The 17,256-nt window shown below is 37.9% G+C and overlaps 1 protein-coding gene across 1 annotated transcript in view; it reads left to right on the top strand.

The window, feature by feature from the left end:
• ANKRD42 (ankyrin repeat domain 42) overlaps window positions 1-17,256 on the top strand; it is a 64,335-nt gene that overhangs the window by 25,950 nt on the left and 21,129 nt on the right. Inside the window, exons 7-10 of the mRNA XM_047692609.1 lie at window positions 2,494-2,694; window positions 6,141-6,266; window positions 10,927-11,032; window positions 14,366-14,541. Of these exons, the coding sequence (XP_047548565.1) occupies window positions 2,494-2,694; window positions 6,141-6,266; window positions 10,927-11,032; window positions 14,366-14,541 (609 nt within the window). The remainder of the gene's footprint in view (window positions 1-2,493; window positions 2,695-6,140; window positions 6,267-10,926; window positions 11,033-14,365; window positions 14,542-17,256) is intronic.

Genomic DNA, 17,256 nt, shown 5'->3' with positions numbered 1-17,256 from the left:
CATCAAATTCTAGAGGAGAGCACAGGCAGCAAATTCTGTGACCTCAGCTGCAAGTTTTTGCTAGACACGTTTGCAAAGGCAAAGGAAACAAAAGCAAAAATGAATGACTGGGATTTCATCAAGATAAAAAGCTTTTGCACAGCAAAGGAAACAGTTGACAAAACCAAAAGATGACCGACAGAATGGGAGAAGGTATTTGCAAAAGACATATCAGAGAAACAGCTAGTATCCGAGATCTGTGGGAACTTACCAAACTCAACATCCAAAGAACAAACAATCCAATCAAGAAAAGGACAGAAGACATAAACAGACATTTCTGCAAAGAAGACATCCAAATGGCCAACAGACACATGAATAAAACCTCCACATCACTTGGTATCAGGGAAATGCAAATCAAAACCACAATGAGGTACCACCTCACACCAGTCAGAATGGCTAAAATTAGCAAGTCAGGAAACGACAGATATTGGTGAGGTTGCGGAGAAAGGGGAACCCTCTTACACTGTTGGTGGGAATGCAAGCTGGTGCAGCCACTCTGGAAAACAGTATGGAGATTCCCCAAAGAGTTGAAAATAGAACTATCCTATGACCTAGCAATTGCACTACTGGGTATTTACCCCAAAGATATAAATGTAGTGATCCAAAGGGGCACTTGCACCCCAATGTATATAACAGTATTGTCCACAATAGCCAAACTCTGGAAAGAGCCCAGATGTCCATCAACAGATGAATGGATAAAGATGTGCATGCACACACACACACACACACACACACACACAATGGAACACTACTCAGCCATCAAAAAGAAATGAAATCTTAACATTTGCAGTGATGTGGATGGAACTAGAGGGTATTATGCTGGGCGAAATAAGCCAAGCAGAAAAAGACAATTATCATATGATTTCACTCATATGTGGAATTTAAGACACAAAAGGGGAGCACAGGGGAGGAGAGGAAAAAATAAAACAAGAAATCAGAGAGGGAGACAAACCATAAGAGACTCTTAATCATAGGAAACAAACAGGGTTGTTGGCCGGCAGGGGTTGGGGGTTGGGTGACTGGGTGATGGACATTAAGGAGGGCACTGGGTATTATATATAAGACTGATGAATCACTGATCTCTACCTCTGAAATTAATAATACATTATATGTTAAATAAATTTAAATTTTAAAAAACATTTTCTCTTTTTTTTTTTTGGTAGTAGATTGCAGTGTGGGTGTGGGGATGGCAAGGGGAGAAATACAGCAGTTGGGAGCCTGATGCAATACAAAATTTAATGCTGCTATTTGGTTGGAGGAGAGCAGACGTAGCAGAGATGGTGAGAAGTAATCGGGATCTGTGCATTCTTTAAAGATAGAGCGATTAAGACTTGCTGATTGATGAGGTGTTGAGAGTGACAGAAAGAGGAATCAAGGATGGCTCCAGGGTTTTGGGCATGAACTCCATGGAAAAGAGAGAGTTCCTATCAAGTAAGATGGGGAAAACTAAAGGAAAATGTATGCAAGAGGGATGAGGAATTGAATTTTTGATGTTAATTCCCAATGCCTGAAAGACATGTAAGTATATATCTGATGAGTGAGCTGTTAGAGTCTCCTTAAGTTTTAGGGGGGAATATGTCGTTTTTTTCAGGTTCAGCTGAGTGGTGTGTGCCAGCAGCTTACCTTTTGGGTATTGTTACATCTTGTTTCTCCTGCATTACCCTGGTCACTTAGGCACTGACCTGCTTCTCCAGAGGCAAGGTGTGTATATTGATTGGGCCGTTACCCAAATAGTCACTTCTCCAGAGGATGGAAACCCTCCCTTTGTAATCACTGCCTTTAAGCTAGTAATATCCCAGAACCATTCCTGATTTTGGCAGATTTGGGGTTGTGGCTCTCCTTTAGTTTAATTCAGTATGTTTTCTTTCAGGGGTTCCTTAACGCTTGTTTGTTCTTGGAGTTCTTGTTTGTTTTTCTAGTCTTTTTTGGCTTCAAAAATATCTTTTCTCTATTTTCAAGGATGGAGAATAGAAATGGTGAGGTAGTATGTGTGCTTTGTCTGTAGCTTTGATCCAGTCTCCCTGTTTTTAATAAAAATAATGTCTAAGGAAAGGTGTCAAAATACATAGTGATAAAAATAACACTCATATTTGCATAGTGACTATTTTGGTTTATTCCACTTTTTTCTAAAACATTAAAATAAGTTTACCTATCATCTATCTTACATAGCAAGTATTTTCTTGTGTAATTATAAGTGGCATAATTGGGATTTCACTTTTCAAGGAAATATTCTGGGGCCTGCTCTTTGGTATCTCTTCTCTAGTGTCTGTACATTCATAGTATGTGTATCTATTTAATCATTTAGACTGTTGCTTTCGCATGAGTAGAAGGCTGAGTAAGGACTTGTGGGCTCCCTGTTACATCTCCCTGTGAGGATGAGAGCCAATGTTGTTATTTCTTTCTTTGAGTTATTTTATAGTCAATTAAAATTTTTTTTTTCTCTTTCTGCTGTAGTTCACTTAGCAGCCATGGAAGGTCACCTTCACTGCTTTAAATTCCTACTCAGCAGAATGAACAGTAAAACCCAAGCTTTAAAAGCCTTCAATGATAATGGAGAAAATGTATTGGATCTGGCCCAGAGGTTCTTTAAGCAGAACATTTTGCAGTTTATTCAAGAAGCGGAGTATGAAGGAAGTGATCCAAAAGATCAGGAAAGTAAGTAATAAACCTGAAATGTTTTAGCATTTAATAAGTAGAGTAAGTTGGAAAAAAAAAAAGTTATAAGGCAAATGTTATGTTTAAATATGTTACTTATAATTGTCCACACATTCATTCAGTTTCTCTTCTTTATTATGAAATATTTTAGGCAGAAATATATAAAGATTAATGTAATGAATACATTTTTTATGCCACTGATTTAAGAATACAATGCTATACATTTAAAAGCTTCTTTGTTCTCTTTGATATCATTCATTTCTTTTTCTTCTCAGAGGTAACTATTGTTTTGGATTTCTAATTCCATTCTATAGGTTTTCTATTTAGTGAATACTCACAAAAATATGCACTATTATGTGTTTTTGGAGAAATAGACTAACATGTTCTAACTAAGAAATCCTAAAATTCAGCAGCCGAAGAATTCATATGATTGGCCCAGGTTGAAGAGTGAATCTGTGCTCTGCTGGCTTTCTTCCCATCTAGCTCTCTCAGCTTGTAGCAGACTTAGCAGGAGGTGGGGAAGGGAGCAAGACTATAAGATTCAGACCAAGATTTTCAAGGTCTGATTTGTACTCATTACTTTTGCCAACATTCCATTGGTGAAAGTTGAGTCACGTGGGCATACTAGCTGTGGGAAAGCCTGGAGGATTCAGTACGCAGCTGAGAAGACTCACCTCAGCTGAAGCTCTTGTACTATTGAAGGAAGAGCATTTTAGTAGACAACTAACAGTCCTTGAAACTTCTTTTAAAATCTTATGAAAATGGCATTTAAACAGTATGCATTCTTCTATTCCTTGCTTTTTTCCAGAAAATACTGTTTTTGATATTAGGCCAATGGAAGTATTCCAGTTTATCCTTTTTGTTTGTATAGTATTGCATTTTATGAAAACCATTATTTATCCATTTTCCAGTTTATTATTTAGATTGTTTTTCACTATTACAGTCAGTGTGGTCATGGATATTCTTGTATGTGTCTCCTTAAGTACATATACAAGAGATTCTTTAGAGAAGTAGGTCACTACCTTTTTAACACATAGCCCCCACAGACAGTATTTGCGTGGCACACTGGGATTGTTGGTTGTGCCTTCTTGAGGGACTGCCTATCTTCTCTGAAGACTGAGAGTTAAGATTTTATTTATTTATTTGACAGAGAGCACAAGTAGGCAGAGAGGCGGGTGGGGTGTGGGGAAGCAGGCTCCCCGCCGAGTAGAGAGCCCCATGTGGGGCTTGATCCCAGGACCCCGGGACCATGACCCGAGCTGAAGGCAGAGGTCTTAACCCACTGAGCCACCCAGGCGCCCCGCATTTGTATATCTTTTATCAAGTATCTAATTCTTTTGCCCATTTTTTAATTGGGTTGTTTGTCTACTAATTACTGACTTTTGACAGTTCTTTATAGAGTTTTTGTCAGGTATATGTTATGGCCTATATTTTCTCCCATTATGAAGCTTGCCTGGTTTCATGGCAATATGTACATATATTTTAAATTTTTATTTTAGAGAGAGAGAGTGCATGTGATTAACAGGGGAGGGGCAGGGAGAGAAGGGAGAGAGAATCTTAGGCTCCATGCTCAGTATGGAGCCTGACACATGGCTTGATCTCGTGACCCAAAGATGGTAACTTGAGCTGAAATCAAGAGTTGGATGCTTAACTGACTGAGCCCCCAGGCGCCCCGTGGAGTGTCTTTCAAAGAACGAAAGTTTTAAATTTTGATAAAGTACAATTTATCAGTCTTTTCTCCATGTCTTTTGTTGTGTGTCCTATCTGTGAAATATTTGTTCACCTCAAAGTTAGCAAGATATCCTTCAATAGTTTTCTTCCTTTTTTTTTTTTTAAGATTTTATTTATTCATTTGACAGACAGAGATCACAAGTAGGCAGAGAAGCAGGCAGAGGGAGGGGGGAAGCAGGCTCCCTGCTGAGCAGAGAGCCCAACGCAGGGCTTGATCCCAGGACTCTCGGATCATGACCTGAGCCGAAGGCAGTGGCTTAACCCACTGAGCTACCCAGGCGCCCCCAATAGTTTTCTAAAACTTTGTCAGTTTTAGCTTTTTAATTCAGATCTTCGATCTATGTCAGGTTAAATTTTATGTGGAATTTTGAGTGAAATTAAGTGTTCATTTAAAATTTTGTTTACCCCCCCACACACATATAGCTACTTGTCCTAGCACCGTTTTTTTGGAAAGGCTTTCCTTTCCCCATTGAAATATTTTGTCAGCTTTGTAAAAAGTCACTTGCCTGTATATGTATTGGTGTGTTTCTGGCCTCTGTATTCTGTCTTATATATCTGTTTATTTGCCAATACCACAACTGTCTTGATTATGATAGCTTTATGGTAAGCTATCATATCAAAGCTATTATGATAGCTTTATGGTAAGACTTAGAATCAGGTAGTGTAAGTCTCCAACCTTGTTCTTTAAAAAATACTCTTAGGAGGGGCACCTCAGTGGTGCAGTTGGTTAAGCATCCAACTATTGGCTTCAGCTCAGATCACGATTTTGGGGTTGTGAGATTGAGCCCTGTGTTGGGCTTTGTGCTCAGCACAAAGTCTGCTTGGGACTCTTTCCCTCTCCCTCAGCCTCTCCCTACTGTATTCTCTCTTTCTCTCTCTAAATAAATAAATCATTAAAAATACTCTGGCTGTTCTGTTTCCTTTCTGTATTTAAAAATGAGAATAACTATATCTCATTTAATAACTAAGTTGTTAAAAGGGTTATAATGAGGCATTACTTACCAGTGCTTACTACCATGTCTGGCATTCAGTAAGGGCTCAGTCTTTGTAGTTGCTACATTAAAAACATTTTATCAAGTACTTACAGTTAGGTACTAGGTCAGGTACACTTACACAGCCGTGTGTGTATGTATATGTGTTTGTATATATATGTGTATATTTCATCTGCTTACAGTTTTTATACAAAGGGTTGAAAGGGTTGAAAATGACCATCTTCATGGGGCGCCTGGGTGGCTCAGTGGGTTAAAGCCTCTGCCTTCGCCTCAGGTCATGATCCCAGGGTCCTGGGATCGAGCCCCACATCGGGCTCTCTGCTCAGCAGGGAGCCTGCTTCCTCCTCTCTCTCTCTGCCTGCCTCTCTGCCTACTTGTAATCTCTGTCTGTCAAATAAATAAATAAAATCTTTAAAAAAAAAAAAAAGAAAATGACCATCTTCTTATGTTTTGTGTTGGTCTGACGATGGAGTATGGCTAAGAATAGTTTGGTACAGTACTACTCTTGGCATGTTTGAAGTCCTGTGGGGAGAAAGGGCTACACAGTTAATAATAATCTTATTTTATGATTCTCTTATTATTACTTGTCATTGTGTCAACTGGACTAATTATAGTATAACATTCTTAATTGAGTTAATATTGAAATTTGAATTTTGTGACTGCTTAAGGCAGGGGAAAGAATGAACTGATATGTTTACTGAAATGCTGAATTTTTATTCATAGCCTTAGCATTTCCAGGTCATGTGGCTGCCTTTAAAGGTGATTTGGAAATGCTCAAGAAATTAATTGAAGATGGAGTAATTAATATTAATGAACGGGATAATAATGGATCAACTCCTATGCATAAAGGTGAGTTATGATTCCTACTTCATTTTCAGTTCTGACACAATTACTGTTGAAGTTTTTTTACCTTTTAAAATAATTATCCCTTAGAAACATGTGAAAATGTAGAACTTACCCTAGTACCCTACGGGATATCAGTCTCCCTTATATGGTACACAGTTTATTTGTGATACTCCTCTTATGATGCCAGAAATTAACTATCACATTTAGGGTAATTCCAGTGCAAATTCTCTTAAGACATTGACGTGTTAAGATATGAAATTCACAGCTGGAGAAGTTTCTTAGGACTAATACTTTCTTTGGACTAAAATGATCTATTAATTCTTGCTAAAGCATGAAAAAGGTATAATAGAATTTGAAAAAAAGGTATAGCAGAATTTTCTTCTTTCTTGTACTCCGTACTTTTATAGAAATATCAATAAACATTAGATTTGAACACAATTTATGGATGTCCACTACTTTGATCTGTATTCCCTACTTCCTTCTGTGTGGAATTCTAAAATATTAATTAGCTTTTTGGTTTTTTAATCAGACTTTGTCAAATTGTCAACACCTTGTTGAGAGTATGGTACTCTAGGATTTACTTTTGCCAGTCTTCCTTTAATTTATAAAATCAAAACCCAAATCTTTAACTTAATGCATCTGAAATTTCCATTCTGCTTCATTTGTGATATTGTCAGTTATTTCATAATGTAATGGCAGGTATTTTTTTTAAAGATTTTATTTATTTACTTGACAGAGATTACAAGTAGGCAGAGAGGCTGGCAGAGAGAGGGGGAAGCAGGCTCCCTGCTGAGCAGAGAGCTTGATCCTGGCTCTATCCCAGGGTCCTGGGATCATGACCTGAGTCAAAGGCAGAGGCTTAACCCACTGAACCACCCAGGTGCCCAATGGTCAGTAATTCTTATAAAATTTTAAAGGGGGCACCTGGCTAGCTCAGTCAGTAGAGCATGTGACTCTTGAAATTGGGGTCATGAGTTCTAGCCCTATGTTGGGCATAGAGATTACTTAACTCTTAAAAAAAAAGGGGGGGTGGGGGTAGAGTAAAAAGACAGTAGGGTAGCTAATGCAGTCATGTGTTTGAATTATATTTTATTTTGTAAATAACTTCTGATAGTCCCAATCATAGGTTATGTTCTTGTTGGTTAGCTTCTTATTTTATTTTAATTTTTTTATTTTTTTTATTTTTTTAAAAGATTTTATTTATTTATTTGACAGAGAGAGTGAGCAGAGGCAGATAGAGTGGCAGGCAGAGGCAGAGGGAGAAGCAGGCTCCCTGCTGAGCAAGGAGCCCGATGTGGGACTCGATCCCAGGAGGCTGGGATCACGACCTGAGCCGAAGGCAGCTGCTTAACCAACTGAGCCACCCAGGCGTCCCTAGCTTCTTATTTTAATTGTTAAATTTGGTTTACTTCATAATGAATCTCCAATATAGAATTTAAACATCATGTGTACCAGTAGTTTTATAAGAGAGGTTAGGTGGAGTAAGAAGAAGGGGAATGCAAAGGGGGTTTTTTCTACACACAGAGAGGTTCCTATATTGGTAAACACTTTATTCCAGACTTGGAAAATCTCACTCCTCCATCTTAGCTTGGCTCTCTAGGAGTTTAGCTCTTCACCATGGGATTTGTGGATGGGGAGGAAACTTAAAGTGTGCACTATGTGTATGTATATATATTTTAAAATGTGGTACCCTGGAGCAAAGCCTTCATTTATTATCTTAGATAACACCACTTTTTTTCTTTTTAAAGATTTTATTTATTTATTTGACAGATCACAAGTAGGTAGAGAGGCGGGCAGAGAGAGAGAGGGAGAAGCAGGCTCCCTGCTGAGCAGAGAGCCTGATGCAGGGCTTGATCCCAGGATCCTGGGATCATGACCTGAGCTGAAGGCAGAGGCTTTACCCCACTGAGCCACCCAGGCAGCCCTAAATATAACCACATTTTATTACTAATATATATGTGGGGTATCATTCAGACACTGTAGCAAAAGATAGGTGTGATCATGATGCTTATATTTCATCTTCACAGGAAGAATTAAGTTTTATTGATGGCTGTTTTTCAGCCTTTCTCAGTCGTTTCTTCACCACTGGAACTAAGATTGAAATGAGGAAACTGGAATTAGATTCTCAAGGGCTTGATGCATAACAGTAGGGTGTTTGTGATGCAGCCATTGTGAGAAGATGGGAGGGTGAAATTGAGGAACCCAAAGTGTTTGCCTTTCACCTCTTGTCTTGTCAGTCTGTCCATTGAGGACTCCTAGGGCCAGGGGTGGAACAGGGAGTGTGATGGGGGATGATAAATTGCTACAAGTAGGGGAAGGGGCCTTTTGTGTACACTTGGCTTTCCTGGTGAACATCTGTATGTTTAGATTATATCCAAATTGGGTAAATTAAGGTTGTCTATAACTTAATCCACATTTTCTACATTTATTAATCTCTCTGCTTCTTTTTCTTTAATTTTGATTTTGATTCAGTAAGTAAGTTGCGGTGTTTAAAGATTCTTTTTTTTTTTTTTTTTGATAGAGATCACAAGTAGGCGGAGAGGCAGGCAGATAGAGAGAGGGGGAAGCAGGCTCCCTGCTGAGCAGAGAACCCAATGACGATGAGGGGCTCAATCCCAGGACCCTGAGATCATGACCTGAGCTTAAGGCAGGGCCTTAACCCACTGAGCCACTCAGGCATCCAGTTGCAGTGTTTATTATTGAGGCATTTTTCTTGGTCATTTAATAATTGTTAAATCCACCTACCATGACTGCTCCTTTTTTTCATTTGCTAAGCCATAAGTATTTCAAATGATTTCTTAAAAATTTCTAGCCACAGCATAATTTTATCTTTCTCTTATAATACATTGATCAAATTAATCAACATATCCTAACCAATGTACAATAAGGATCCTGGGTAAAAATCCTTTTATTTTATTTCATTTTAGAGAAGTTACATAGCTTCCCCTCCCCCTCTTTGTAAACATTACCTGTGTAATAAAATTTAAATGTGGGGTTAAGCTCATTCTATCTTTGACAAAACAATTATCTTTGATTCATAAATACCTTTTGTAACTTTTAAAGATGGAATATATTGCTGTTTTTGTCTAAAGTGAGGTTATTTCTAGAGGTCTGGGAAATCTTGTACTGTTTTGAGTGGTTTTGGATTTTCTGTAGGAGAGAGCAAGAAAGCCCAGAATTTTCAGGGGCCAATTCCGAGTTTGGGAGATGGCTCTGAATGAATTAGAGGAGGACAGAAGAGTTCTTACTTTGTTACAGTATCTGACTTTGTGTCCTCTTTTCTCTGTTGCCAGTATTGAAGGTGAATTCCCTTTTTGAGGCACTAGAGGTATATCAAAAAGTTCCTAGTCTTTGATTCATTTTACAGAGGCACTTATAGTCAGCACCCACCGTATGTCTGCACCACATAGACAGTGTGAGGTCCAGACCTTACTGCTAAGGAGTACATACTTCCAACCATGAACATCTAGAGATTTGTAGAAGTCAGGAGTAATTGATGCCAAAAAGTATTTGTTTCTTAAAATACATGCAGTAGGAATTCAGGAGTAGAAACTGAGGAATAGAAGAAGTTGATAAGGGTTAAATTATTAGAGACGTGTTCGTGGGAATTCAGAAATAATACCTTATGTTTATATGCTACTTAATGGGGTGTAAAATACTTAATGGGGTGTAAAACTGTCATCACATTTAATCCTTATTTTAATTTTATGAACCCTCTTTCTAAGTATGAAATCATCTCTGTAAAAAATGAGGAAATGGGGGTCCAGAGGAATCAGTTTTCTTGACTGAGGTTACACATCTGGTAAGAGCAAAGCTGACATTTTCTTAGTATTCTCATTCACTTATTCTTGCCTCAACTTCATAGACATTTATTGAGGGTCTGTATGTGCCAACCACTTGCTAAGTTCTGTCCTGCCCTCCAGTCTCACTGTTGAGTAGACCTAAGGTCAGATCTTTTAAGTCTATTAAGTATCTTTCCACCCAGCTTCCCTGAATCTTCAGATGGATCTAGAAGGATGGGTAGAAGTTAGATGAACATATAGTTGAGGGCTGGGCACTAGGCAGGAGGACACATAAACAGAGTTGTGGAGGTGAAAATTAATCCTGAGTGCATGTATTAAGGACAAGATTTAGAAAAAGGTGGCAAACAGTTCAGGTGATTAGTGAAGGGCCTGTAAATGTTGAGTCATGAGAGTCAGAAGAATAACCTGTTTACATAAGATGACCAAGATTTTCGAAGTCCATGTAGTCAGCCCTGTGGCTGGACTGTGCTCATATTTTGATCAGATGCAAGATTTGTCAGGAGCATAGCTAGATTATAGTTTCAAATCCATTACTTGCATGCTGCGTGATGTTAAATAAATAACATCTTTGAGCTTCAACTTTTATATCTTCTTCAAATTTTTATGTAAATTTTATATCGGGATGCAAAGTCCTCTGTATTAGAGGTAAGCCCAGTAGATTTTTGATTAAGTGTTTGCCTAATGAATACATAAATGAACAGAGAATAACATCTGCCCAACTTTTGTTGGTTATTACAAGGATCAGTATTTATGAAAATATTCTCTAATGGTACTGTCCAAGATATCAGACAACTGTTACTAATAACAATAACTTTTTGTGTGTATTTTTGTTTTTGTCTTTTTTTTTTTTTTTTAAACAGCTGCTGGGCAAGGCCACATAGAGTGTTTGCAGTGGATAATTAAAATGGGAGCAGACAGTAATATTACCAACAAAGCAGGGGAGAAACCCAGTGATGTGGCTAAAAGGTATCCCTGTCTGCTTTAGTTCTTTATTTTGTTTTTAAGGTTTTGGATATACTCTCTTACACTCAGAAAGCTCTTAGGATTTAATGAAATTATAGGACTCCATCAAATGCTGACAGAGTAACAATTTTCCAGCTGAATTGACATTTGATGATAAATCAGCTCTTTTCACTAAAGTAATGATTTTCAGCTGGAAAGTAGTATTGTCCCCCTTCCTGGTGGGGGGGCGGGATTTGGAAATGCATGGAGGAGTGTCACATGACTGGAGACTATCACTGATACATAGTGAGGTCGGATCCAGGAATGCTAAACATTTGAGGGTGCTTAGAACTGTGATACAGAATGAAGAATGGTGTCACCCAAATGCCCCTACTTCTTTAGAAATACTGTGTGATTAAGAGGAGTAATCAATGGGGTTATGGACATTGGGGAGGGTATGTGCTATGGTGAGTGCTGTGAAGTGTGTAAACCTGGTGATTCACAGACCTGTACCCCTGGGGATAAAAATATATGTTTTTAAAAAATAAAAAATTAAAAAAAAAAAGGAGTAATCAAAAGGAGCCGCTAAGGTTTTGAAACAAATTTTAATATTTACATTTGAATTAAATATAACACCTGCTATTAAGCATCTCCTGCTCATCTCCTATGCAGGCCCTCAAGGAAAATTTAGTCCATCCATTTGTTCATTCGGTTATTTTTCATTCAACTTCCTATGTACTTAACATGTCCCTATTGCTATGGTTAGTGTTAGGACTACAAAGATGAAAAAACACAGTCCTTGTCCTCAAGTCTAAAATCTTGTAAAGAGACTCCGTACGTAAGCATAATTATTATTAATTATAATCATTGTAACATATTACATGTTATGTATAAGATACAATAAGAACATAGGAGAAAAAGTGCACAGGTCTTCCTGTTTGAAAGTTTTGGGGAAGTTAGGAAGGAACAGAAGGGGAACAGAATTTATATAGAGGTCAGGGAAAATTTTTATTTTTGGAGGAAGCAACATTTATGCTGATGCTTAAAGGAGGAAGTGTTGTAAGATAGTACCTTATGTGTTTGAGGAATTGCTTGTGGTCCAGAACTACTTGAATCTAAAGTAGGAATGTGGGCTAAGATTTGCAAATGAGGCCCAACAGGATGCTAATCATTCAATGTTAATCATGCATTGATTGCTGTGCAATTTTTAAGAGTTCATTGTCCTTAAAATTTTGAGGGATTTCTTTGAAGCCTTGGAGCATGATTTTGTGGTACCACATACCTAGGATCATTATCTACTTAGGTCCACTTTAGTTTTACTTTGGAAAACAGTTTTATTAAGGTTTAATTGGTATATGACAAAGTACACATCTTTGTACAGTACAAACTGATGAATTCTGAAGTATGTCCTTACCCATGAAACCATTACTGCCATCAAGATAGGGAACATATCCATCATCCTCAAAAGTCTCCTTGTGCCCCCTTTGTAATCTGTCTCCTTCCCACTGCTCCCCACTTTCCCTTCCCCAAGCAAATGCTGATCTGCTGTCTGTCACTAGAGATTAGTTTGTATTTCCTAGAATTTTATATAAATGGAATCATATGGTACATACGCTTATATATCTGCCTTCTTTTGCTCAGGTTAATTATATATGAGGTTCTTTCATGTGTATTCGTAGCTCATTTCTTTCTTATAGCTGAGCAGTATTCCCGTGGCTATAGAATTCCATAGTATTCCATAGTTTGATAATGTGGTAACCTGTCAAAGGAAATCTTGATTATATCCATTTTTTTGGTAATTATGCATAAAGCTGCTCTATCCATTTTTGGTAATTATGCATAAAGCTGCTCTAAACATTCATGTACAATATTTTTTTGTGTGAACATCAGTTTTCACTTCACCTGGGTAAATAATTAGGAGTAGGATTGCTGGGTCATATGATAAGAGTATGTTCGTTTTATAAGAAATTGCCATCGTGCCTTTGAAAGTAACCATGCCAATCTGCATTCTCACCAGCAGTGGATGAGAGTTTCTTTTGTTTCTTATCTTGCCAGCATTTGATATTGTTCATTCACCAATGGAAAACATACAGATGGCAAATATGTATATGAAAAAATGCTCAAAATCATTTTTGTTAGGAAAATGCAAATTAAAATTTAGACAATGAGATTCCCCTATATATCTTTTAGAATTTTTGTAATTCATGCACCAAAATGCTAGATGTGTGTATAGTGTTATAGAAACACTATGAATCTGGCATAAAGTAGGTACTCAGTAAATAATAGCTATTAATTTTAACTTAGTAGTAAAGATAATGAATTCTATTTACCTTACAACTTCTTTTTTTTTTAATTTTTTTTTTAAAGATTTTATTTATTTATTTGACAGAGAGAGATCACAAGTAGGCAGAGAGGCAGGCAGAGAGAGAGGAAGGGAAGCAAAGCAGGCTCCCTGCTGAGCAGAGAGCCCGATGTGGGACTCGATCCCAGGACCCCGAGACCATGACCCAAGCCGAAGGCAGCGGCTCAACCCACTGAGCCACCCAGGCGCCCCTAACCTTACAACTTCTTAAGATGTTTGTTACCATATCTTTAATTATGTGTAGTGCCTGGTGAAAGGTAAGGATATTTGTGTGCATGTGGTTGTATAGGTATGTGAAAAAAGTGGGATTTGAGATTTTGTGTTTGAGTGGTTCTCCATGTCATAAGAGAAATCATTAAACATTTCAGTTAGCAAGACCCTGAGAAAACCATGCAGATTATATGCAATCACAACATCAGTTCCAAAAGCAAGGCTATATTACTGGAAGCTTCACTGAGCTATGGGAAAGATCAAAGAAAATAGAAAATGTAGATGGAAAAGTCACGATTTTTTCATTAAATTTCAAGGCCATGCCATGTTTTGGGGTTGAGGAAGGATGAAAATTAAGGGGCCTAGAGCTATATTTAGCCCTAAAACTGGAACCAGAACTATTTCTGAAATCTCAACTTGGCCATCAAAAAAGGTGGTAAATATAGGTAACAAGTAGGGTGGTTCTGGGCTTTCTATTCAGTTGAGCAGCTCTGTCTGGGGGCACCCCACATATTCTTTTGATATTGAGTTTCCTCTCCCAGTTGGATTTTTACCAATAAAAATTATGGAACAGCCTTTAACATGACTGTTTGTCCTCAGTGTCCAGTAACTCTTTGAGCTGGATGTATGTTGAATTGTCACTGACTTTTAGGTGCAGTTTTGCTCCTTTACTTGGGGCATTGGTAGCATAATGTATAGCGTGTAATTCGCTAAATTAAGTGGAAACTGCAGTTTCAATTTGAAGAGGATTGTGAATCTTGTTAATTACTGATTCTTTTCTACAGGTTTGCCCATTTAGCAGCTGTGAAGCTGCTAGAGGGACTACAGAAATATGACATAGATGATGAGAATGAAATTGATGAAAATGATATAAAGTTTTTTTTAAGACATGGTGTTGAGGGAAGCACTGATGCCAAGGATGATTTATGTCTCAGTGAGTCGGATAAGACAGATGCCAGAAGTAAGTGTGGTAACTCTGTTGTGATTTATTGTTTAAGAAATACAATAGCCAGTTTTTACCACAAATCTGGAAATTATTCTAAAGACACTTACCATCTGCAAAGTAAAATACATTGATATTTTTTTGGGGGAAACAGACTAGTACAAATACTTGTACTAGGGTTTTTTTGTTTTTTTTTTTTTTTTTAAAGATTTTATTTATTTATCTGACAGACAGAGATCACAAGTAGGCAGAGAGGCAGGCAGAGAGAGAGGAGGAAGCGGGCTCCCCGCTGAGCAGAGAACCCGATGCGGGGCTCGATCCCAGGACCCTGGGACCATGACCTGAGCCGAAGGCAGTGGCTTAACCCACTGAGCCACCCAGGCACCCGAGTACTAGGGGTTTTTGAACACAGAATGTAAGACATGATCTCTGTCCCTCAAGGAGGAAAAAGTTATGTAGGAGGAAAATTACTTAAGTGGATCATAAGAAATGGGGAAATAAACATCTCAAGGATTTCCGTGGTAAGTTGGCAAATGATTTTTACAGATAATAATAGCAAATATCTATTGAATGTCTACTGTGTGCCAGACAGTGATGTACGTATAATCTTGGGGTTGTGGGATCAAGCCCCACCTTGGCTTTGTGCTTAGCAGTGAGTGTGCTTGGGATTCTGTCTCTCCCTCGCCCTCTGCCCTCCCTGCCCCAGGCACGTGCACTTACATAATGACTGTTTCTCAAAAAAACAAAAAACACCCCTTAAAAAAAAAGAACTGATAGGACTGATAGGATTTGCTCAAAGATTTGGATCTGAGGTGTTACAGAATGAGAATAATCCAGGTTGACTCTTAGATTCTTGGCCTGGGCTACTAGGTGGTGGGTTAAAAACACTGTTCACAACAGGGTAGAGTAGCAGGGGAGGCTTTTCACAAGTGGAATTTGGACTTATCCTTGAAGGGTGGCCAGAATTAATTAATTGTTTAATTTATTAGAGAGCACATGAATGTGATAGAGTATAAGCAGAGGGGAGGGGCAGAGGGAGAGGAAGCAGACTCCCCACTGAATAGGGAACCCAGTGAAAGGCTCAATTCTTGGGCACCGAGATTATGACCCAAGGCAGACATTTAATGGACTGAGCTACCCAGGTACCCCGAAGGATGTCCAGAATTTAGATAGGCAAAAAAAAAAAAAACCCACAAAAAAACAAAGAAGAATTCCATTTACCCAGCTTATATTCCAATATATACTGTGAGCATAGGTCTAGACTAAGGGACTAGTACAGTGCATCAGAAAAAGTCCTGCTTTCTGGAATTCAGAAAACATTCTGAACCTGCTCAATATAGTATTAAAATAAGTGACTGAAATCGTGCTGTATTAATTCTTTTTCTCTCTCCCGTTATTCAGCATAGGTTTGTTGAACACCTGTTACACATTAGGCACTGATCTAGGTGTTAGGTTTACATTGGTGAACAGAAAGATAATTTTTCCATATTTACATAATTCCTTTTTTCTTTAAGATTTTATTTTTTTTAAGTAATCTCTACAGCCAATATGAGGCTCAAACCCACAACCTCCAAGATCAAGAGGCACATACTTTACGGACTGAGCCAGCCAGTGCTTCTGTATTTGCTAAGTTCTTAAACTGACCTGGTTCTTTTTCTACTTTTTCAAGCTCTAAAAGTCTTGATATACGCTCTTTGATTCCCACAATTAGTAACATATTTGTTGGTGGGATTTCCTAAAATAGTCTTGTAGTTTCATTATGAAATAAAAATTTATAACTAAGTAAAAAATACTTTTTATTTTTTCTTTCCTATGAATTGTACCATGAAGACATATATACCAAAGTTTTAATTTTCATAATTAGCAATGAAGGACAGTCGTACATCATTAAATGATGTCCTGTTGTGCTTGGATTGCCATAACAATATACCATTGATTGAGTGACTTAAACTGTAGACATTTATTTTCTTACAGTTTTGGAGACTGGAGGTCCCAGGTCAGAGTCTGGCAGAGTCTGTTGCTGGTGAGGTCTCTCTTTCTGGCTTGGAGATAGCCACCTTCTTTCTGTGTCCTTGCATGGGAGAGACTAAGCAAACTTTGGTGTGTCTTCTTATAGGGATACTAATCCCATTGGACCAGGGCCCCACCTTCATGACCTCATCTAACTAATTACCTTCCAAAGGCCCCATCTCCAAATACTATCCCATTAAAAATTAGGACTTCAGGATATGAACGTAGAGGAGACATAAACATTGAGTCCATAACAAAGGGTTAAACATTGAAGTACTCCAAATTAGTGAGTACAAGTGGGTGTGTTTCTGTCTTTTAAGGGGACATGTTATTGTCCCCTTGATGCAAATGAATATTCAAGAATGAGCAGGACTGTGGCTTATTTTATGTGACATTATTGAACATACTGGATCTCATTTGATGTCTAGTAATTAGAGCAAATTTTAATTCCTCTAACATTTCTACTGGTAGTAAGGCATAGAACTCTTGTGTCAGAACTTATATTTTCCAAAATCCTAATGGTCATTATTTACATTTCCCTAGTGTTTTACACTCAGAATCCTTCTACATACATCATTCACAGTAAGCCTGTGAAATAGGTAATATCTTTGTTTTCTGTTTCAAGAAAATCTCATTTAGTATAATATTCATATTTGATAGTCTGATGTTTATTTATTTAAGTAATCTCTACACTCATGACCCTGAGATCAAGAGTCCAAACCT

The sequence above is a fragment of the Lutra lutra genome, chromosome 10 (genome assembly GCF_902655055.1).
Source record: "Lutra lutra chromosome 10, mLutLut1.2, whole genome shotgun sequence".
Lineage (NCBI taxonomy): Eukaryota > Metazoa > Chordata > Mammalia > Carnivora > Mustelidae > Lutra > Lutra lutra.
This window is presented reverse-complemented; position numbering and strand designations above follow the sequence as displayed.